Source organism: Chionomys nivalis, chromosome 6 (genome assembly GCF_950005125.1).
Source record: "Chionomys nivalis chromosome 6, mChiNiv1.1, whole genome shotgun sequence".
Classification (NCBI taxonomy): domain Eukaryota; kingdom Metazoa; phylum Chordata; class Mammalia; order Rodentia; family Cricetidae; genus Chionomys; species Chionomys nivalis.
The window spans coordinates 14,000,180-14,024,169 of record NC_080091.1 but is presented as its reverse complement, the minus strand read 5'-3'; the positions used below and the strand labels follow the sequence as shown (position 1 = coordinate 14,024,169).

At 48.6% G+C, this 23,990-nt stretch overlaps 1 protein-coding gene across 2 annotated transcripts in view; it reads right to left on the bottom strand.

Moving 5' to 3' along the window:
• The window catches only part of Eml6 (EMAP like 6), a 272,287-nt gene that overhangs the window by 4,457 nt on the left and 243,840 nt on the right, over positions 1-23,990 (bottom strand). The window contains exons 29-39 of one of the 2 annotated variants that reach the window (XM_057771307.1): positions 18,335-18,413; positions 15,470-15,599; positions 13,945-14,043; positions 12,824-12,997; positions 8,951-9,159; positions 7,154-7,311; positions 6,567-6,681; positions 4,907-5,095; positions 2,842-3,014; positions 2,303-2,465; positions 662-765 (exon numbers count right to left, since the gene is read on the bottom strand). In XM_057771307.1, the coding sequence (XP_057627290.1) occupies positions 662-765; positions 2,303-2,465; positions 2,842-3,014; positions 4,907-5,095; positions 6,567-6,681; positions 7,154-7,311; positions 8,951-9,159; positions 12,824-12,997; positions 13,945-14,043; positions 15,470-15,599; positions 18,335-18,413 (1,593 nt within the window). Of the gene's footprint in view, positions 1-661; positions 766-2,302; positions 2,466-2,841; positions 3,015-4,906; positions 5,096-6,566; positions 6,682-7,153; positions 7,312-8,950; positions 9,160-12,823; positions 12,998-13,944; positions 14,044-15,469; positions 15,600-18,334; positions 18,414-23,990 lie in introns of those variants that run through there. The other variant, XM_057771309.1, reaches the window with a different exon arrangement.

The following is a 23,990-nucleotide window of genomic DNA, read 5'->3' as shown; positions in this document are numbered from 1 at the left end:
TCGTTCTGCTTTTTTTTTGGTTTTTCGAGACAGGGTTTCTCTGTGGCTTTGGAGCCTGTCCTGGAACTAGCTCTGTAGACCAGGCTGGTCTCGAACTTGCTTTTTTTGAGACAGGGTTTCTCTGTGTAACAGCCCTAGCTGTCCTGGAACTAGCTCTTGTAGACCAAGCTGGCCTTGAACTCACTGAGATCCACCTGCCTCTGCCTCCAAAGTGCTGGGATTATAGGTGTGTGCCACCACTGCCTGGCTTGAAGTTTTTCTTCTCTATGGTCCTACTGTATGTATATGTGAGTGTGAACGTGCGTGTGTTGGCAAGGGCGGGGCTCCTCACTGTTGTTCCTTGCCTTGACTAGAGCAGGCATTGTTTCTTCACCTGTTTAACAATAACTCTATTCCCCAGTGTCCCACCCTTGTGCCTTCTTTCTCCAGGTTCCTAGAAGCCTCATTGTTCCTGGGCTTGGCCAAAACACTTGAACTTGCTGAATGGGATTTGGGGTTGGTATGAGAGATCAGACAAAAAGGACTTGCTGCTCACAAAGCACTGATCTTCCCATGCTCACACCCCACCCCAAGAAAGATAGTTTCCTCTCAGCTCTTCTTGCCATGGCCATTACAACCCCAGAGGCAGAGGTGGGACCATTCCAAGTAGAGTTCTAGTCACCTTGTCCAGGAAGCCCAGGTGATCTTCTCAATGACCATGGCTTCAGTTACCTGCTTCCCAAGGGGAACCTCATGCACCTGGCGCTTGTAGGCTCCCGTTGACACCTGCGAGTGGAGAGGAACCACGTTCATCTGCTTCCTCAATCCCACAGACCCCCTTGGCTGTCTTCCTGAACACCCGTTCAGACCCCAACATCAAAACCTGAATTCAGCTCTGCCTACAAAGCCTGGACACAGCCCATGCAAAGTTCACAGGATGGGGTGTCTTCTAGCACACACCCTCCATTTCCCAAAGTCCTGACACATTGGTTCTCCAAATGTGGTTGCACGTCAGTGACTTGGAAACTCGTTGGCAACAGGGATCTTTGGCCCAGCTTGTCAGATCAAACCCTGTGAGGGTGGGAGGGCCAAGATTCTAATACCTAGAAACCCCCTGTTCTCAGAGAGCGAAGGCACGAAGGGCAAGTCATGGTGGGCAGTGTCTGATGGCCCTGCTTCTCTAGGAGTCCCTGGTGGAACTGTTTTCACATTCAGGGAGATTTGCCAGCATCTTACATCTTAGACCCTTTCTTTACTCCACGTGGTGACGATGCCTCTACATAGCCACCCGACTCCTCTGTTCATGGAATGAGCCTAAGTCTGTCTGCCTCCGGGTTTTAATGCAGATGGCTTAGAGCAAAAATCCCACCCCCATTGTCAGGTTACTCCTACACAAGTACAGACTCAGCCTAGGCAGCACTTGTTTAGAAGGGAGGCAGGTCTAAAATGCTACCTCTTCGGGGGCGGCTGGCACCCTTCACTTGCCTTTGCAGCACACGGGCATGGCATTTGTGATTTCATATTTGTCTTCTCCCTGCAAGTGCACGCTCCAGGAGACAACACATTGTATCCATCCATAAGCTCACCTGGCCTAACGTGTTGCTACATTTGCAAAGTGAGTATGTGTGCACTCCTCTCTTTCATAGTGAATATCCAACCCTAGGCTCCCAAATGCTGGAATACTGAATCAGTTCCAAAGGAAGGGCCCCTTGATCTCGCCATACTGGTCATCTCTGCTGGACCCAGGGATGAGCTCCCCAGCCCACTCCAGTATGCAGCAGCATAAACAAGCCAGACAAGCTCAGCGCAGCCCTAGGGAACTAGAGACTAGGAAGGCTTTTTTAAAATAACACTGTTGATGAGTCTCTCTGTGTGTGTACATGCATGCAAGTGCCTGCCACAGTGCATGTATGGAGGTCAGAGGGCAAACTGTGGGAATCAGGTCTCCTTCCATCACGTGGGACGGGGGAGGGTTTGAACTTGGGTTTAGCTGCAGGTACTGTTACCTGCTGAGCCATCTGCTAAGCCCCAGAAATTAGGAAATTGTGATGAAGGGCTGGTGAAAGTTAGGTTAAAGACGACTAGGGATATGCTCCCTGCTATATATTGGTTTTTGTGTCTTACTAAAGAATGACTATATATATGAATTATCTAAGCCTCTGTTTCTACATTTATAAAACAGGAGGAAAGGAACAGCTCTTGGAAGCTGCCTGTAGTGGATAAATTAGGATGTTGCCCAGCATGCAGTCAGCACTCTACTGATAGAAACGCTGCTTTGTTGCTCTTCTTGGTCGCCCCCGAGACAAGTTAACCAGCAGCATACCTGAATGTATTTGCTATCTGCAGAAAAGTCCATCTGAATGACAAAGCTTGGGATGTCTTTGCAGTAGCCCATGCGGTTCAGACTTGTGCCCTGAGTGAGGTCATAGAAGTCAACCGTGTGCTCGGAAGAGCCCACAGCTAAGAACCTGTTGTCTGGGCTGATTCTAGGGGAAAACACAATCAAGAGTGTGGTCCGTGAGGAAGCTTTGTGGGGCTGCTCAGGTACAAGGCAGATCCGAACACACAAACATGGGTCAGCACTGTCCCAAGACTATGAGATGAGCCTCCCCACTCACATGTGGCTGGCGTCTCCCCAGGTTCTATGAAATTAAACACATTTCCTGAATCTAATCCCAAAGGGTGGTATACAGCCGTTTGTAAAATTACAAGTATTTTTACCATCTTATGGAAAAATGGCTGTGAGAGGTACCCTTAGATAACTGGCTGGAGAAGCAACCCTTTCAACTGTGCCTTCTACACCGCCACTAAAAGGACCACGGTAAAGAGCGCTTACCCTTCTGGCTCAGACCACTCACGTACCTGATATCTTGGATGGCAGATTTCCGGTCTCGTTTTTTCCCCCAAATTTTCAGGCTGTTCACCAGCAAGATGACAAACTCTCCATTCTTCATGCCAATGGCCACCATCTCCCCATCGGGGCTATAGGCTGCACACCTGGCCGCGTGGCCCAGGCTCACCTTGTTTAGCAGTTTCTGCACGGATACAAAGAGTCATCTGAGCCCTCCTCCCCTGGGCTGACCTCTGGGGGACGTCCGACAGCAGGACAGGGAAGTCAGACTACTGAAGGCCGCCAGTGTTTTCTCATAGTCAACCCCTTTGGGCATCGTGATGACAACCACTTGGGGGATAGCACATTGCAGGGCACCGTTTGGCAAGCGTTGCCTGCTAGTATCGTCATAACGTTACGCTGACACTGCAGGATCTGTGTGCTAACTACCCAGCTTGGCCAACTGTGGACAGCAGTGTGGCTTCACCTATGGAAACAGCGGCCAGACCTAGACCTTGGGCTCTGCCAGGCACTTGCTAGAGGGAAAGAACCTGAACGTCAGCCGTCAGCACGCTAGCTCAGCTCTTGAAACGGGCTCTCACTTCCTAGGTGGGTATGTTTGTGTCCACTGCTGCCCGTACAGAAGGGGTACTGACGTCGGGCTTGGGAAAGTCTTATAGGCAGCAACCATAGCGTAGAGGAAGCTTCCAGTACAGAGCAGGTTTTCAGCGAGTGTAAGCTGCTTTTAGTAACTGTAATAGCTCCGAAACTAGATGAGTATTAACATTCCTTGACCCTTATACTACAAGAATATGACCAAACATTTCTTTGCCGTTTTGAAACAGAATTTGGTGTTTGTTCTGGCCGGGTAAGGCTCAGTAACCTTTTTCTTGATATTTTACTTCCTCACCCCAAGGTTTTCCCAACTTCCTGAGACCTGATGGGAACATTTGACATTCTCAAACATTCCTTTCCCTTCTTTCTCTTCCCTTGTCCTTTCATAAAAAGATAGTAATGTTCAATTCAATTATTCTGGAAGTATCAACATCTAGGGCTCAGTAGAGTGCTTATCTAATTCCATGAAGCCTTGGTTTGAGCCCAGAACTGCCTGGATTCCCAGCACTGCATACGGAGTTCAAGGGCAGCCTAGGCTGGACCCCGTCTCGATGTAAGTATAACCAGGCAGATGAACTGTGAAAGCGCAGATGAGATGTGTGAGGGACTTTATTAGTAGACTTCCTAACAGTGCGGATCCAGCGTGCCTGCTCCAGCTGCTCCCACCTCTGCTCCAGCTGCTACAGGCTCCAGCTGCTACAGGCACACGAGCCTGACAGGGTTGTTGTGGTGTGAACTTTTTGTACACTGTGAAGATGTGTCTTTGCCAAGGTGCCACCTTACTGGTTTAATAAAAAGCTAAAGAGCCATTAGCTAGGAAGAAGGTATGGGTGAGACAGCCAGACACAGAGGATGCTGGGAAGAAAGGTGGGGTCACCAGCAGACACAGGGAACAAGGCGTGCTGGAGGACAGTAAAGCCACAGCCATGTGGCAATACATAGATTGATGTGGGAGTGTCTTCTGTCTATCTGTTGCTTTCATTGGTTAATTAATAAAGAAAACTGCTTGGCCTGATAGGGCAGAAATTAGATAGGCGGAGTAGACCGAACAGAATGCTGGGAGGAAGGAGGCAGTGAGGCAGACGCTATAGCTCTCCTCTCTAAGATGGACGCAGGTTAAGATCCTTCCTGGTAAGCCACCAGCCCATGGTGCTACACAGATTATTCGAAATGGGTTAATCAAGATATGAGAGTTAGCCAGTAAGAGGCTAGAGCTAATGGGCCAAGCAGTGTTTAAAAGAATACAGTTTCCGTGTAATTATTTTGGGTATAAAGCTAGCTGGGAGCCAGGCGGCGGGAAGTGGCCCACGGCTCCTTCTACAATAGATGAATAGAAATGGGTTAATTTAAGTGGTAAGAGCTAGTTAGTAGCAAGCTTAAGCTATGATCTAGCTTTTATAATTAATAATAAGTCTCTGGGCCATTATTGGGGAGCTAACGGTCCCAATGAAAAACATGAACTACACGGAGTATACCACTTACCTTGTCAGCCAGGTCCCAGATCCTTGCTGTGCCATCATTGCTGGCTGAGATGAAGATGTCCTTAGAGGGGTGTGTGGCTAGACCCCAGATCTCCCCCTCCATATGTCCATCAATCAAGATGTTTGAAGCAGCATTCTTTTCACCAACTTCAATTATCTCACCATCTTTGGTTCCTACTAAAATTTTCCCCTGTTATAATAAAATACTATTAGAAGAAGAACTATGTGAGCTCACTCATCTGAGGTGACCGAGGTGACCAGTTTGTGGGACACAAAGGAGAACGGAGTTACCAGGGGCAGGAGGGATGGTGAAGGGGAGGTAGCGTTTAATAGAAACTCAGTTTTAATGAGAAAATATTTGAAGGTCATAGTGTAAATGTGTTTAATTTCTATGCATTGTACATAAAATGGTTAAAATGGTAAGCTTTAGGTGTTTTGCCACAGTTTAAAAAATGATTTAAAGCCAGGCGGTTGGCACACACCTTTAATCTCCGCACTCGGGAGGCTGAGGCAGGCGGATCTCTGGGTTTGAGGTCAGCCTGGTCTACAGAGTGAGTTCCAGAACAGCCAGGGCTACACAGAGAAACCCTGTCTTGCAAAAACCACACACAAAAAACCCACTAATAATAATAAATAACAATTACAATAAATCCAGAAGCACTGTGAGTGGAATCTGCTACGTTGTTATTAACAGAGCAGCTGAGAGGTGACTTGTTAAGGACTGAACAGCTGTCGTGGTCTCCTCTCCCCACTTCCTTTCCCAGCAGCTCCCTCAGGTAGGAGCTTGAGCAGCGTTCTTCTCTCTCTTCAGAAAAAACCTAACCCCAAACAAAACACATACGCAAAAACAAAACAAAACAAACCCCCAAAGTACAAAGTACTTTGTGCTGGTCAGCTCCTCCTGAGCATGCAGCCTGCCCTGGGGTGTGGATGGCACACCCAGTGTCTCTCCACCGAAGAAAGCCTTGTCCCTCTCCCAGCAGCTACCAAGGCCATGTTCTTCCTTCCACTGAGCAGAGATATAAGCGGGCAGACTCCTGCCCACAGCTCACGCAGGTGACAGATGAGTGTCACTAACTCGTAAGCACGTGCGGGTTGCAGTCAGGGTGCCTTTCTTGCTGGAAAGGCCTTTCAGAGCAGATCCTCAAGCTGAGGAGCATCTTAGAGATGAACGTGGGGTGTTAAACAGGGAGAGAGTCCTTCCCAAACATCATCTCCAAGGGGACGTTTAAATATATTGGAAAGGAAAAGACTGGGTGTGGCCATGCCTCCTGAGGGTCTCATTGTGTAGCTCAAACAAATGAGCTGAGAACTAATGACCTTGAAGGAACAGTTCGGTGGCCCTGACTCCCTTCTGGCCTCAGAACCCTACGCAAGTGATTTGGTATCATTCAGCTTATGAGAATAGTGTCTTTAACAACAGTGGCTGACTTCCTGTCAGGCAAACAGAAAGATACACTCATCTATGGAACACGAAGCCCTCTATAGCAACCCGGGTGCTGGACACAGGTTCAGAGCCACCCCTGGGCTTCCTGGAGCAGGTTCACCTGGCTCTGATTGCTGAGCAGAGTATAATTTACACCTCAGGGGTGACGGCTGGGAACCCCGTCTTCCTCAGCTCGGCGTGAAGGAGCGGCTCCCGTGGGGCCGGCCATACTCACTTTGCCGCGGCACACGGAGCGCACACACTCCACCAGCTGCCCTGTCTCCAACTGGAAAGCCCGGCAGCGCTTCATCTCCTGGTCCCATAACTTTACAGCGCCTCCTTCTTTAGTCCTACAAAAGGTACAAAGGCTTCACCCATCCCCTCAAGACTTCCCTCCCTGGCCCTCTCAGCCCCAGCCACTGATGGCACGGCCACCCAGGCCCAGCAGGATGGACCCTCCATGGTGGCCTCCTTCCTAGGTCCCACAGATATCCTAAACCACCTTCAAAAGCTCATCTCTGGAGGAAAGCAAGCATAGCCCCCAAGGTCAGGTACGTTTTCATCAGCTTACCAACAGAGCGTTTCACAAATCCTGCCCTCTCACTAACATTCCTCTTCTTCCTCCCTTCCTCCAAGAGCAGTCACAACATCTTTTTAAGAAGTGTTTCCTGAGATTTTAGCTGCTAATGGCCTTCTCTACTGCCCTCTCAGGAGAACCTTGGGCTCCCTTGTAGAGATGGCCGTCTGATTAGAAAAACAAACCCTTGCTTAACTCCATTCAAGATAGCAGCAAACAAATCCCCAAGAGGGACCTTTGCTTACGGCCGTTCTTTCCCGCCAGTCACGATCAGCCCGTCCCGGAGGGTGGTGTACATCGTGAACACTGGGCCCGTGTGGGCCTTGGCCACCAGCCGGATGAGGAAGTGCTCCCTCCACACATAGACATCTCCATTGATGGCACCGGTGAAAGTGAGGTTGTTCTGCAAACGAAGAGACACCTTGGGAACCAGGGACAGAGTTAACGGTCCCTTCTCAGCCACTGGCTCCTTTCATTTGTTTAAAATTAATATGTTATTTTTAATTAGGTGTGTGTGTGTGTGTGTGTGTGTCCATGCCTGTGAGTATAGGTACCCACAGAGACCAGAGTAATTGAATGCCAGAGGTACAGGCAGTTATGGGATACCTGAGTGGGGTGCTGGGATTTGAACTCAGGTCCTCTGGAAGAGCAGTGAGTGCTCTTAGCCCCTGAACAATCTCTCCGGTCAGACTGGCAGCTCTGCTGAGAGGACCAGCTGTGCACCGCCCGTCTGATCTGCATTAACCCAAACAGATTTGCAGAGAACCGGAAGGACACGAGAGGTCCCCTGGCTTTACAGTTTACTTGCTAATTGGTTTGGGCATGTTTGTGTTACATGTCTGTGCACCTCTGCAGCATCAACACAAGACAGGCCACAGTAGGGGCAGGGCCAACCCTATCCAGGAAGCAGATGTGCCTGGGGTTCGCCCTGGAAGTGGACACTATGTGCTTGGGACACCTGGAGCTGCCTTGCATGTGCCAGACGAGTTTGCAATGGCTCAGGGCTTTGGGGAGCAGGGGGGTCAGGAAGAAAAAGACCACTGTCTGAGGGTGGAAATTAGTCCCAGCATGCTCAGGGTCTATGTAAGCAGGGTCTGCTTTGGTGTCACCTGCCCTGGGTAGTGCCTACCCCTAGAAGGTTATCACTGTCAGTTTGAATGGAAAGAACAAGGGCAAAGGGCATAGTTGGATGTGAGTAGCGCAAGTCCGTTCTCTGGACTCTCAGAGTGAACAGGGAGAGAGTGAGCAGCGTCTCTGCCTCCTGACTCTGGTCACCATGCGGCTAGCCACCTCAACTCTGCCAACATGCTGCTGCTGTCATGATGATCTGATCGCAACCCACGAGGAAAATAAACCCTGGCTTAACTTGCTCTCCTCAGCTATTCTGTCATGGCAACGGGAAAAGTGACTAACAGTTTGACTCAACATTTGAGAACAAAAAAATGGGTAAACATGTAGTTACTGGAGGGACTAAGGAAACAGCCTAGCCAGTAAGCACTTGCCTTGCAAGAATGAGGACCTGAGTTCAATCCCCAGAATCTACATTTACAAAATTCTGGTAATGCTGGTATATGCTGCTAACCTCAGTGCTGGGAACCTGGAGACGGAGATCCCTGAGGGTCACTGGCCAGCCAGCCGGGCCTAATTAGCAATCTTCAGGTTCAGTGACAGACTGTCTTGAAGGAGGTGACTGGCTCCTAATGACACCTACAATTGCCCTTTAGTATCCACACATCCAGCAACACACTGACAAACACACCACACACACACACAGTGCAGACCATCCCCTATGGATGCTGAGGACCAAGAACACAAAGGACTCAGTGCACAGTGTAGTTAATCCCCCACTGATGGTAAGGTTGGAGAACAAAACACTGTTTACTAAGGAACCGCTTAATAAGGGACGTGAAAGTGGTCTTCTCGTTGGTTTGGCTTATTGGCCAAAACCTGCCCCCACTCCCACGCCCAGCCTGAGGACTCAGGACCCACGCCCAGCCTGAGGACTCAGGACCCTCACTGAGACAGCATCTGCTGGAACTTACAGCACCAAAAGCCACGGACAGCATTGTCTGCATCTTGGCAGCCTCCATGGACCCGATGACCCCTTTCTTGTATAGCAGCGCACTTCCAGCCAGGGTCCAGAACTTCATGTGTTTGACCCCAACAGATACAAACTGTGTGTCTGAGTCGGGGCGAAATTCTACCACAAAGATACGCTCCAAGTGACCCCCTCGGCTGGCAACCTTGGTACCTGTGTGGGCAACAGAGTTTAATGAGGCTAGTTCTTTTGACATGTGTGGGCCAGAGCAAGAAGTAAGAGTCCAGGCCTGCTTTCCATCCACTCAGAACTCAGGTCGAGTTCCTTCTTTAACAGCATCCCTTCAGACACCATGACAAGTAGGGCATATACGTGTGCCTGGGAATATTTTCCAGAGAAGTGGGTGCTACTAACAGAACCTCTACCCACAAGCCCATGACTAGAGAAGGAAATGACTGTGGCCCATAATATGGAAGCTTCTAGATTCCAGAAAAAGGTAGGATTGATTTACCCTCCTACTACATCTTTCTGCTCCCAGATCAGCACTGTTCGCCTCCAGGAGGCTCGCCTGCCCTTCCAGTGTCCCTGGCAGCTCAGATCCTTCGGATGCCTTTTATCTCCTTACTTCTACCCCAAGCTGCCCTGTGCTGAGTTTCTCTAACCTCAACATCCCTTTGCAGCTTGTGCATTTTATGTTTAAATTTTTCCTTTTTATATTTAGTTACTAGTTTTTCTTATACCATACTCTAAATGTCCTCTGTGCCTCACTTATCCTCACTTGTCCTTCATCTGGAATCTCAACTTTATTGTAGACCATCCCCGACTATATTAACCTTTCTGCTGTGCCCTCGGGATCCTCACTGAAACCGGTATGACAACTGTTCTAGCTGTGGAGTTAAACCATGAGAAGTCACACCATGAGAAGTCACACTGTGGGAAGTCATACCATGAGAAGTCACACTGTGAGAAGTCACACTGTGGGAAGTCATACCGTGAGAAGTCAGTCATACCGTGAGAAGTCACACCATGAGAAGTCACACAGAAGTCACACTGTGAGAAGTCACACCGTGAGAAGTCACACCGTGAGAAGTCACACCGTGAGAAGTCACACCGTGAGAAGTCACACCGTGAGAAGTCAGTCATACCATGAGAAGTCACACCATGAGAAGTCACACTGTGAGAAGTCACACATACCGTGAGAAGTCTCACCGTGAGAAGTCACACACACCATGAGAAGTCACACCGTGAGAAGTCACACCATGAGAAGTCACACCGTGAGAAGTCAGTCACATCATGAGAAGTCACACCGTGAGAAGTCACACCATGAGAAGTGGAAGGGCTGGTACAGGTAGGAAGTACCTGGCCACAAACATCACTCCACACTGGGAACTAACTCACCATTTCTTTAGATTCTTTTAAAACTTCTAGGTTTCTATTCCTTTTGCCTGCATTTTAGGATCCCTTCTACTCTTTTAAACCCTTTAAATTTTTATTTTAAACTTGTTACTTTTCCTTCAAGTCTCTTTCCACATCCTCTCCTTGTTTTAGTCCCATTTTCTTCTCCCCCCTTTATTATTTAACCAGACCCCTTTTTTTCTCATCTCTGTTCATTGGTTCATTTGTTTTTCATGATGGCGCTACAGAAGCACACCATCGACACTGTGCTCACAGAAGTAGCAGATCTCACTATCTGGGGCTTTAAAACCATGGGCTCCAAGACCATCAACTTCATCTGACAGCAAAGAACAAGTGGGACCCTTAATAAAGACCAACACGTCATTGTAAGTAGACACCCTGTCTCCAACTCAACAGACGGGCTGTGACTACAGATGCAGTAGTGTACGTGGCCAACAAGAAATGCAAAGATCAACCTCGCCAGCTTTGGAGGAAATGAAAAATTATAACAAGAGTCATATTTAAGCCACTGGGCTTCTCCTCTTGTTTTAATCTCATGAGTATTTTTCACTGTGGAGACACCGAGCTGGCTTCTAGTCTGTTCAGAACAAGTTACATAGACATGTAAAAGACCTGAAACATGCACTCTATGTAGTAAGTTCACATGAAATCCCATCTTATTATTCATACACATGCTCTCCAAAATGACCCACTAACAAGACTGGAATGCACAATATGCTCTTTAGAAATAACACAGATGTATGTAAACCTCACCCAGTGTGAGCTGTTTATATGAAGGCAGGATTTGAACGGCAAAAAACACTACACACTAGAGAAAGGAAGAGAAGTTGTGTGTAGTCAACTATGAAGAGGGCATCTGCTCCGAAGCCTCTGACAGACTGATTCCAATAACACAAGGAGAGGACACGCCACCCTTCCCTCCTCTGGGGAGCTGGTTAAAGAGGAGACTCTTGGGAGCTGGGTAATGGGTGGCTCTTCAGCTCCTTGCTGCCTTGTGGGCTCAGAAGAGTCCCAGATGAGCAGGCTCTGCCTGGAGGGATAAGTGGGGGAGGCGATGAGGGAGCATGAGCTTGAAGACAGGAGACTGGGTGGGGCCATGGACTCACTCTTCTCTCTGGGCCTGCGACAGAGTCAACAGCCCGAGGAAAAGGGAACACAACTCTGGAACACAACTCTGCCCCACTGAAAAGAGCTAACAGTGACAGGCTTCTGAGGAAGCGGCAGGAGCTGTGTCCTGAAGGAAGCTGCAGGAAAGCTCTGGAGGACTTCTGTGGGGTGGACCTGGATGGCTAGACGATGTCCTTAGCCCTTCCAACTCTGGAATGCTTTGAGGCCGCGGTACGATGCTCTGTTTCTCATCTGCACCATCTCACTGGTCCACCACCTGGAATCCTAAGCAACTGATTGAATCCCAGAGAGATGGGTTATAGGGACACTTGGACACAGTGAACTGTAAACAAGATGACAGCGTGGTTTCCTGGAAATACCATGGGTCTAGCTGGCTCCCAGTGCGGTGTAAGGAGACTCTGAAACATCGGCCTCTCTTAGCTGGAACTCAGGAAAAATGGGACCTTTTCTCAGAATGTATACACCTCTTTAAAGCCCTTCACACCCCATCCAAGATGAGGAGAGAATGGGACTCTAGGGTCTTTGATTGAAGAAGTGCCACCTCTCTGCTTGTCTGTTCCGTGTGTCCCAGATACCAGCTGCAGATAGACCTCATTAATGCCCTTACTAATTGGATCCGCTTTTGCCAAGACCGACCTGAGCACATACTCGGAAAATTGCATACTTTTAATTTTAAGACATTACAAATTTAGTAGCAGCTGGTGTGCATGCATGCATGCGTGGGTGTGCATGTGGGGGGGTAGATAAGAAAAAAATTCATAATTATACTATTAAACCAGTGGTTCTGGTTCTCAGCCTTCCTAGCGCTGCAACCCTTTGAAGCAGTTCCTCGTGCTGTGGTGACCCCTCCCCAAACCATAAAATTATGTTCATTGCTACTTCATAACTAATTTTGTTACTGTTGTGAATCTTAATGTAAATATTCGTGTTTCCGATGGTCTCAGGCGACCCCTGTGAAAGGGGTGCCCTACACAGTGATTATGGTGAACCCTCATTTCACAAGTGTTAAAGCATAAAAATACTCGACCAACTGAAATTTAGCAAGGTGACCACTGTCAAACAGTTGGAGCAGAATCCAGAGGCCACCAAAAGGAACCCTGAGGTGCTGAAGACAAAGAGGACAGTGCTGTCTCTGTGGCCAGCGTTAGTACTTTCCCAACATACCCATGGGTCTTTCCCTAGCCACCATAGCTCCTGAGAAGCCTCCAGCTGGCCATGGTACAGGGAATAGGCTGAGCATTGGGAGTGGCTTGCTTGGGAGCAGTCTGGGCTTCTATCCCAGCTCACTCCACAGGGGAACCCTGGAGAGGGGACAAGAAACCCAGCTTGTTACCTTCCTGCCATCGCCAGACGGTGATGGTGTGCTCTGGATCCACGCCCACGGACACCAGGAGCTTCCCAGTTGCACTGAAGTTGACGTAATTCACCCCCTTGGAGTGGAAGCACCGCAGCATGGAAAGGGTGTGTTTGGTCATGGCATCCCAGATGTGAATCGAAGGCGTTGTCCCTGAGTGTGGGAGAGATAGCAGAGATGGTGGCGCCTCACTGTTGGTGTCCCACTAAGGGCTCTTCCTCAGACAAGTGCTTGGGGGTGTCACAGCTACTGGACATTAGAGACATCTAGTCTGACCTGGCCAAAGAAAGACATTAAGAAACTTGCTACTGAAGACAGAGCATACGGACATTGATGTCTGACACACTTGTGGAGGATTTTATTCCAAGGGAACTGGTGAGGATAGATTTGTATCTGCAGCACAGGCAGATACAACCAGCAAATGTTACACCGACATGACCTTGCTGTGTGGATCTGAGCTGTTCACAGCCGGGACAGCCGTACCTGTGTTGTCTATGGTGTCACCTGCAACCGTGGGCAGTGGCAATGAGGAAGTCGGGAGAAACAAGAGCGGTAAGTCACGTTCCTAACAACCCCAGTAAAGGATGCTCCAAACGAAGCTTTAAAACAAACGCGGCTTTGATGAAAACAAGTGAGAGATTTTTGTAAGAACTGCCTTTGACAGTTCTTTGACAAAAGTAAAAAAGTATGCAGGTGACTGTTCACGAGTGTGCAGTTCACATGTGTGGCTGGCGGTTTCTCGGGGGAACGGAAGAGCCATGTCCGCAAGCTGCACTGCACGCTCGCCAAGCACTCACCCCCTTCAAGACATGACCTTCACTTACACCTGGGGTCCAGTCCACAGGGAAGAGGAGCATCTATTTATTTAACCGTCTGGCTGTGGTCTGATGTTTATGGTCCCTCAGAATCACCAGTCACTACATGTATCAACTCAAGTTCCACAGATATATTTAAGACTCGAAAAAAAAATCCAAAACAACAACAAAACACCTGAGACATCAGGAAGAAAGGGTCTAAGTCACCCCCTCTCCAGAGAGTGCTGGTTCTATAGGCCAGCGCCCTGTACAGCCGCGAGAGCCAGTCCCAGCGAGGAGCCCTACCTATCTGGCTGGTAGCCACCACATTTCTGTATTTTGGGTGCTGGTTCACTGTGAGGCAGAGGATGTCATCCGTGTGCTCCAGGTAGAAGCTCTGGCTGCCTAGGAGAGAGAGATTTGTGGAAGGTGGGTAGTGGGATCTCGCGGCCGGTCACGGCTGTCACAGCTGAATGGGGAATCTGGACATGCCTATAAAAGATTAGGTTTTTAGAAAACCCAAACTCTCATTTTCAGAGTAGTCCTACCCATTCTAATATAACCATAATCTACATTAGCCTTTCCCACTGCCTGTGTGGGTCCAGCACACAGGTCAAACACAATGCTTTCAGAGACTAAAACGAGGAAGTTCAAGTTCCCTCCTCCCCTTGGCACAAGATGGATGTTTTCTCAGCGCCCACCTCTGAGCTTGGCTGGCGCAGGTCAACAGATTTCCCAGGAAGCAGAAGGAAGTACTTCCAAAGGGCCTTTTAAAAGCCACCCAAACTTGATTGGGGGAGGGGGAGGGAATGGGAGGTGGTGGCGGGGAAGAGGCAGAAATCTTTAATAATTAAATAAATTAATTAATAAAATAAAAAAAATAAAAAAAATAATAAAAAAAAAAGAAAAGTAAAACTTGAAAAGAAAAAAAAAAAAAGCCACCCAAATGCCCAAGAACAGACTGGGGAGCGGCAACATTAATAAACATGGATACAGCTCAGTGTTCCTAAAATGCCGGCATGTGCCTAAAACACCGAGAAAACATGAGAAGTCTCAAAGCTTTCTTTCCCAAAAGGGAGAAAGATCAAGACAACCCAGTGTTTGTACTCTCCAAATCTCCACATAACTACACAGTGAGTTACAGTGAGGATACATCTGATCTGACAGTGGAGATGTGGATTCGGGTCTGTTACACATTTTCTGTTTGAAATATTATGTTGTCATTGTCCGTCCCCTGCCCCCCAAGACAGGGTTTACTTTGTAACAGTCCGGGCTGCCCTGGAATTCACTCTGTAGACCAGGCTGGCCTCAAACATGAAGAAATGATGTTTCCTTTTAAAGCTTTTATTTCTTAACTGGACTCATGGCTAGAGACACCGAGTGTCTCTGTTAATAACACACTCTTTGTGAACACTGCTTGAGTCAAAACAAGTGGGGCCTGTGGCACACACTTCTGATTCTGGCCGTCTGGATACAGGAGGACCATCGTGTGTTTGAGAACCGGAAGCCCTTTGCTTTGCTCTTAATTTCCCTCTCTGCCTATTCCTCATCTCTCTGTTTCCACGCCCCTCTTTCCCCAGCCTTTCTTTCCTCTCACCACAGAGGAGCTGCTAGAAGCAGGTGGCTCCCCTCCAGTGCCTACGCCATGGTCAAACCAGGCTGGGACCAGAGAGGCAGGAGGCCTGGCCCCAAGAGCTGAGGGAGCACTTTGAGGACTGGGTGGCACCAGCCTGGAAAAGGGTAGAATGGCTCAAAGGGAAGAAGCTTTGGGGCGTCGAGAGAGTGGGAAAAGATGCAGACGGGTGGGCGCGGCCATGTCTCCCAAAGCTACCTGTGGAGAGGTTCTGTACAATGCCAGCAGCCGCGGTGTGGAAAATGATGTCGGCACCATCGTTAAGGTAATGCAGGTTGTTCCGGCAGTCAAATCCTCTGTAGCCAAACACGTGGTCCAGAGCCAGCTCCTGCATGCACACACACAGTCCACCCTTAGAGGCCAACAGCAAGGAACGATGCCACACTGCACATTGCACAAATAGCCACCCATGTCACAGGAACACTATGTGACAGACGCCACTCACTGAAGCTCTGGACTAGCTGAGGACGGGACACAGCCCTTTATTTAGCTCCCTGAAATGTTAGGTGACAGTGACTTCCCTAAGGATGGCCTCCAGTGGTCACCCACGAGTGTCACATCTAGGCACTGGCAGACATTCTCTCCTCAGCTCAGCTGAGTAGTGGCTCAGAGGCTGCCATGAAAAGGTCTCTTAGGCAGCCTTGACTGACGGGGCTGCTGGGCGGGCCGAGGCCACGCCCAACGTATTGGTTATAACTTGTCCTGTGAAACCAGCATGCATTTGCATTTTCCCAAGCAGCTAGATGCTACGCTGGATCCATATTTTATCTTTTGTCTTGTCCTCTGTGACCAAGAGCAGGGGCTGATTCGGATCAAGTCTTGATTCCATTCGACACACTTGCACTGGGCTCCTCCGTGCCTGGCCCTGGGTTAGCGCATGGGATATAAGCTTTATAGCATGTGGGCCCCACTTGTCCAGCTTCCCATTCCAGTGTTTCTGAAGTTTGCCAACTGCAAACATCAGATGAGCTCTAAAATGTCACAGTGCTTCTTTACTGAAAAGCGTTCCGTGCCTTTCACTGCCTCCAGAATAAGCCCAAACTCCTTGAGTTGGCCCAACGAGCCTTCCCCACACACTCAACCACTTTCTGAGCATCCTGGGTAAGCTTACTGACACTCAGCCCATTTACCGTAAGTTTTCCTAGCATTACAACTTGTTTTCTAACATATCTCTCACTTCTTCCAACCAAATGAATCTCTGCTCATCCCTGATTCTCCCAAAGCGTTTCCCAGGAATGTACTGAATATGGGACCGTTGTTTTAACTTCAGCACAGTGGTTGCGCCTTTCTCTATTTCAGTCAGCAATTGCGACTCCGCAGTTACTGGCCCTGCTTCTCTGGCAGCGGCCTGGCCACTTGGGTCGCGGCCTCGCAGAAATTCTGTTCCCGCAGTCACTGGCTCTGCTGCTGCCGCTAAAAGGAGCTTTAATTAAATCTCTATCATTGTATTTATAAGTAAAACCTGAGACAAGGCTGAGGTGATGACCTGCTAGCTCAGAGGAGGTAAGCAGCACCTATCTAACCTTCTTTCTTCATTGGCATCCCTCAAAAAGTGTGTCCTTCTCTCCGCCAAAACAGAAAAAGTCACGTCACTCCAAACCCCGCTCTACTACTTCCTGTGTCTTCCTTTATCTCTTCCATGCCCTCTGATGCTCTATGATTACTTCCTGTCAACTAATTGCTAATACAGCCTCCTGGCCCGAGGTTAATTTTATTTAATTAATGTAAATGCAAACTCGGGGTTCCCAGTGATCAAATATCCCCCAACATGGGACTTTGCCAAGTGTGGGCAATCAGACAGTCTCCTGGAAATTTAGAACAGACATTGGTAGGCTCAGTAGTTTAACCATCTGAGCATCTGCCAACTCAGGGGCTAAGAATCATTGCTAGCTTGCTGTGTGTAAGACAGTAGTTCAAGAAGTTTTTAGAGAAAACCACTTCAGGCCCCATGAGCCCCTGCTTGACAGAAGACTGTCACCATCTGGCTTATGATGGCCCTTCTATTGCTGGACCTGTCTTCCCTGAAACTGAGCTGAATTTCCTGACCTGAGCGATCCTCCAAAACCTCAAAAAAAGTTCCTTTCCAGAAAACAAACAAACAAACAAAAAAACCCTCTGGCACCAGTGTGGGTTTAGAATCTAACAGCAGAGGCAGACAGACGTGTGAGAAAGGCAAGGGCGTGTGTGCTCAGGTCTGTGGAACATGGGGAGGTGGGGTCGGGAGGAGGGACATTGTAAATGAAGGTCCTTCACAGATATCTGATCCCAGAGAAGGGCCTGGAAGAACTAGTGTGGGTAAATGAAGAACTGAACCACAGGACCTCAAAGCCCAAGACCATTTGAGAGCATTCGGTGATGAGGTTAAGGTTGGAGATTTGAGTTGCACGGGAATCTTAGCTCACGAGCTAGGAAGGTCTCTCTGGTTGAGGTTTTTTGAACTATAAACATGACTCTCAGTGGTAATGCGGGAATATTTTGGGTAGGAAAGCCAGCCTAAGGCATGAAAGATCTGGGGTTTGAGGAGAGGACCCTGGGGTGGTGAACACAGACTCACTGGAGCTGATCCCAAGCCTTTCCCCCTCACTGGACTGGCGGCCTTGGGAATGGGTCCTTCTCATCCCTAAACCCTAGAGCTCTCATTTGCAAATGAAAGTCACATCCCCCAACTCCTGTGTGAGAACTGGCTGAAAGCCTCTGGAAGAAGGAAAGTGAGGTGAGAGATGGTAAAGACTTATTTGCCACCAACTTCCTTATTGTCCCTAAAAAGAGGGCTTTAACCTCAGGTGGTGGAGTGTATAGGGCAATGGAGCCATGTTTAAGGAACACAGTGCATTTTAGAGTTAGTGATGATTGATAAGGCTTGGTGATAGGGCTGAGGAAGAAGGAATGGGACCTGATAGATACAATGTTGGTCCACACAGAATGGAGATAGGGACACGAGGGAGCCAACAGACCCATTTGAGGTCATCTGATGGGGTCTCCAGCTCGGGCGAATGAAGGTGACCCCTGGCAGGGTCAGAGCATCAGTAACTAGATAAGAGCAGGATCGTGTGACCTCCTCACCTCAACCAGCTTTTTCTTTTTGGTGATGTTGTTCTTCTGGAGTTTCTCAGGCTGGGGAACTGCTCGGCTTACGGGTGGTCTGAAACAGAAGTCAGAGGAAGCACGGTGTTGAATAGGAGCTGCGAGTCCAGCAGCTTGCTGGAGCCAGGACCAGGGGAGGTCCTCACTCTGCTCCCCGTCCAAGGACATGCCACCAGGGGCTGCTCTGTGTGGCTCTCCCCCCTCGTCCCACTAGGAATCTGACCTGCCGCAGGCATGGGTTGGGCTCACAGGGCAGAGTTGGGTTTCTCTACACTACAGCACCTGCATAGCATCGGTCCTGCTTCCCCCATACCCAACAACATCCTGGGATCCGAGGAGAAGCCCTGGCTAGAAACTGAGGGTGAGCGAATGCATGAGAAAGAAAAGGCCACATTCCCTGACTTCACTAGCTGTTTCTCAAACAGGAATTGTCAGTGTTCCTCAGAATCAGGTGGACAAGAGCCTGGCCTGCTGTGCCTCAAGACTGAGAAGCCAAGGTTTGGAACAGATCTCGAGGCTGCATGAAAAGTACCCAGCTGGTCTGGCCATAGACAAGGGTAAGAAGGAAGAAAGGATGAAAGAATTCCTGCCTCCCACTCTGCCCTCAAACTCAGGGTTAGAGTCCACGTCAAGCTGTCATCACTACACCAACGTTTGCTTCTCCTTTCTTAGTTTTAGGGAGTGGTACTCCCAAATTTAGCTAAGAGATTTTACTTGGAGGAAACCCTGAAGGACCCCTGCCGGCAAGATTGGGTTCCTTTCAGTCACACTTCTGCAGTCTTAGGGAAAGTAGGGGATGGGGGGGGGGTGTCGTCCTGCCCCGAGTCCCACACTCCCAGCCAGAGTTCTAAGGAAACACAAAGAGAATTACCTTGATCCCCTTGGAAGCAGAAAACAAAGCAAAGTAAGAACTCAGTACAGGTTAGAGCAGAGTCAGCAAGCACCTCACTCATGCACAAGCATTTCCTGAGGGGACAGACATTCCCGTGTGGCGCAAACCATGCTTCCCCAGCATGCCAACCAAGAACTAAAACAGACGGGAAAGAGTGCACCAGGCTCCACGCTCAGAAACTCAGACCCTGGCATCTCTGGGCAAAGGGCACTAAGCGCCTACAGAGTGGGGACAGAAAGGGAGGCCCTGTCAGTGCTGCCTGCATGCTGCTGGCTTCATGCCTGGGGACTCTGCTTGTTGTCAGTGTGCTGGAAGGAGACGCGTTGTCAGAAAAACAACAGCGTCCTCTTGAATGTCTTGGGGAGTTGTGCACAATGGATTGCTTTGTTCCCAAATTAATTTGGACTCATAATTTAGCCTAATAGCTCTCAGGTTTTTCAGTAGGTCAACTTGCTGGCTGGAACAGCTAATGGATTTTGTGCAGGGGAAACAAGGTACCTTTATTTTCTCAGAGATTCCTCCATCAAAGCATGTTGCATAATCAATCATAAGTGATAATTGGACCAAATGGCATTAAGATGGGGGGAGGGCATCTCCGCAAGTGACACCCCCAGCTGACATTATTTCCATGGAACTGAGCAGAATCTCGGGGTGGGGCACGCCAGCTCCCACAGCAGACACTTCCTGCACACTCATTATCACCTCCGGGGACATCTGCTCTTCCCTCTGTTTTAGTCAGCTTCCAGACAAGGTCCAGGGGGCTTCTTCCTTTGCCTAAGAATGTTTAAGTGTGTGACCAAAGCAAGCCAGGGGGCTGCAATGGGAGCAAGAGTGTGCTAGGACATGGCTTATAACTACCGGTTCAAGACAGGGCTTGGCTCCAGGGTACACATAGGTTGTATAATACACAGCATATTATACAGGATAGAGTATGCATACAAGCGCAAACACTGTGTATATATACACGAGGTTGTATGTATACACAGAAAGGCAATCCGATGCTTTTTGTCATCCTTGTTTTCAGCTAAAAACAAAAACAAACAGAAACAAGCCCCTGGAAGCTCCAGGGGTAAAGCAGTCTCAGAGTGTGCCTCTAGCCGCTTCGTTTCACAAGAGAAGACGGGAGGAGCAGTGGGACAAGGCCTGCGTGGGGCAGACACGGTCAGCGCCGAGCCTTCCCGCTCGGGCTCTAAGGACACTGAGCAATGGCGTCCACGGAACACCCGAGCTCGTCCGGAGTGCTACAGATACTTACTTGACAATTCCCTGCCTCCAAAGGAAAGCAAGTTAAAACACAACACAAGCATTAAAGCCTCTTTGCAAGCATCTATAAACAGTGTTTGAAATATCAGATGTGGGAGGAGCTGCCAAAAACGTAAAGTACAGCTGAACCCTGGCGGGTTAGAGGTTTTTTTTTTTCAGGACTTCTAAATCCTTCCAGATTTAGATCCCACTGGAAATGCCACTCTGAGAAACTCTGCTGAGAGCATTCACTGACTTTTGGTCCAATACGCTTCTTATAGTTGGTTGTTCCTTTTGGCTCAGGCGGGGAAAGCCAGGCCAGTGAGGGCTCCTGGGGTACCGTAAAGGACCCAACAGATGGAAGAAAACTGCAGAGGGGACAGGGAAGCCAGGATGTGGAGGGGTGAGGGGGTAATGCGGGCAGGAGGAAGGCTTTGAAATGACTCAGAACGGGAACTTCCATCCCAGGAAAGATGCTGAGGGAAGGATTCCCGCAAGAAAGCGGGATAACCCTGAGAGGAAGGGCTGGCAGGAGACGGAGGAGAAGCTGGGTGTGACCTGTTGGGCAATGCGGCCTTATTCTTGGGCCCACTACTGGGGAGGGGATCAGGCTGCTGAAGATGTATCTTACATTGCGGCACAGTCTGTGGGCAGGGAAGGAACGCAGGATGGTCAGCGCAGGCAGTGCCAAGTCTGTGCCAGCAGCCTGGATGCTGAAGGAAAAGCATAGACCCAGTGGATGTGTGGAGAGTTAATCCTCAGGCATATTCTTACCCCAGGAAGGCCCCCAAGGGAGGCCAACATGGCCGAATATTCTTTTCTATTTCATTGCTTCCCTATGCCCCCCCCAAACAACAACAACAACAACAATCTGGTGCTGGGCAGAGAAATGGAGAAGGAGCAGAACACACAGTGACCTGAAGGGAAACTCCTGCAGCCCCAGTGAGCCACTGTAGGAACTGAATGGAAAGGAAGGCTCAAAGAAGGAAGAGGGCTGTGGGGTAGGAAGCTCAGCTTCCCCTTGCTACAGAATACAAGCTTGAAAGGGTTTTCAGTTTTCTTTCTTTCTTTCTTTCTTTCTTTCTTTCTTTCTTTCTTTCTTTCTTTCTTTCTTTCTTTTTTTTTTTTAAATTGTTTCTGTAGCCTGGCTAGTGTGAAACTCACTCTGTAGACCAGGCTATCCTAGAACTCAGAGATTGATCTGCCCTGCTAGGACTAAAAGTGTGTGCCATACTGTCCAGCATGCTTTTTTTTTTTTTTTTAATCTAGACAATGTTCAATGTTGAAAGTGTTCTTAAAGTAAATGTAAATTGGTTTGGATTCCAAAATGGGCCATAAAATGCTCTAAGAATTTTGCAAACATCTTGGAAAGTCCAGGCACTTTCATCACTTGGACCTAAAGTCCATTTTATAACTGATTTCCTACAAGATCACTCCACGAATAGGATTCTGGGATTCAATGAACCCTAGGCACAAGACAGGATTTATAAATGTTTGGGAAAGGAGGCACATTTCAGAGCGGGGAGGGGTAGAGGAGGGAAGAAAGGAGATAAATGGATAGATGGATAGATAGATAGATAGATAGATAGATAGATAGATAGATAGATAGATAGATAGATAGATGATAGATCTCAATGTTTAGATGTATAGATCTCAATGTTTTAAGATTGACTCGGGTTTAGAGAAAGTGTCCAAAGCTGTGGGAACTATATGCTATTAAAACATTCTATTAGGTCTGTTCCTATGACTTCCAGAATTATCTAGGGCAGTGGTTCTCAACCTTCTTATGCTGGGACCTTTAAATACAGTTCTTCATATAGTGGGACCTCAATCCTAAAATTATTTTTGTTTCTACTTCCTAACTATAATTTTGCTATTGTTATAAATCATAATGTAAATATCTGATATGCAGGCTATCTGATCTGCAATTCCTATGATCATTTAATCCCCAAAGGGGTCGTGACCCACAGGTGGAGAACTGCTGGTCTGCAGGGTTGCTCAGTGGTGGTGAAGTGGTGAATCACAGGATGTTCTGAAAAGGCCTGACATCTTGAAAATGCTCTTGCCCGAAGCCCAAGACAATGTGCCTGCTCGCCAGAGGGTCATGGGTTCAAATGAAGGGCTGCAGGCCAAAAAGACAGCCGAGAGGCCCAGGTACTTGCTGAGCACCGACTCAGCGGTTCTGTGCTGATTGCTGAGCGGTGTCTGTACTGATGCGAGGGATGAAGGCCATGCCTGGCTTCTCTGAGCTCTGGAGCCCGCTGGCTTTCTGGACTGGAGCAGGAGTCAGCCCGTCAGGAGGGGACGTTTGTGAGGGAAATCCTGACTTCAGAACTGCACGGGACCGCTATAAGAAGCGTACACTAATTGCAACAGGAGTCAGAGCTGTGGCCCTGGGAATCCCAGGTTGTCCATGGGACGAGACCCACGAGATTAACCAGGGAGAAGGTGGAGGGCAGAGACAAGGCAGCCAAAGCTGAGTGAAGGCAAACAGAGGCTGAGAGATGGGAGGGGACGGTGAGAGGGAGAGAACTACGTCTAAAATTGTACTGCCTATTATTACAGTGGCTACCGCGCCACGTGGCTGCTGAGCACTTGAACCGTGGCTGCTCCAGATTAAGATGTGCTGTAAGGTAAAGCACACAGCAAGACTTCAGGACCTAATAAGACTGGGTCTTTTTCTTCTGTTTGAATAGCCACGGCTAGTCTTGAGTCTTAAATCCTCCTGCCTCTGTAGCCCAAATGCGGAGATTACAGATGCATATTACCAAGCTCAGATGTAAAATAATTTAAAAAGAAGGTAAACTTATTGACATTGACTATAGTTTGAGATGTTTTTCATAAGTGGGCTAAATAATATATATTAAAAGTAATGTCACCATCTCATTTTAGTGTGGATTCTAGAGAAATCACATGTATGAAAATCAATTGAATGTGGATCTCACATTTCTGTCACCCTTCTTTTAGAGAGAACAAAGCTAGAAGTGGAGCTCTGGGGACCTGGGAAGGGTGTCCTCACCACGTAGAAGACAGACGAGAAGGGACAGGGTAAAAGAACAACTGGGTACAACCTGGATGAGAACGGAAGATGGAGGAGAGGGAGGAAAACCTGTAAGACCAAAGTTTTTACCTTCCTCAGGAGGAAGTTAGATGTGGGCAGAAAAGGCTGAGACATCCTTGTTGGCTCAAAATGTGGCTCCCACTATGGGGGACAGCGTCGGAGACAAAGGGAGAAGAATAAGGAACATGGATGGATAGGAATTCAGAGTAAGTGCCATGTGAAGGTCCAGTCTGAACAGGAAGAGGGACTCACATCCTCTGGGAAGAGAAAGGAGGTGACGAGTGGTTTAGGCATGGAGGAAGGGAAGCAGAACAGAGGAGACAGAAAGGGCAGTCAAGACAGCTATACACAGGGCCTCTGTGTTGTCAGTGACAGAGCAGAGCAAAGGCACCTGCCAAGAAGACCACAGGGCAGCAGGCCGGTCAGCAGAGGAAGGCCGA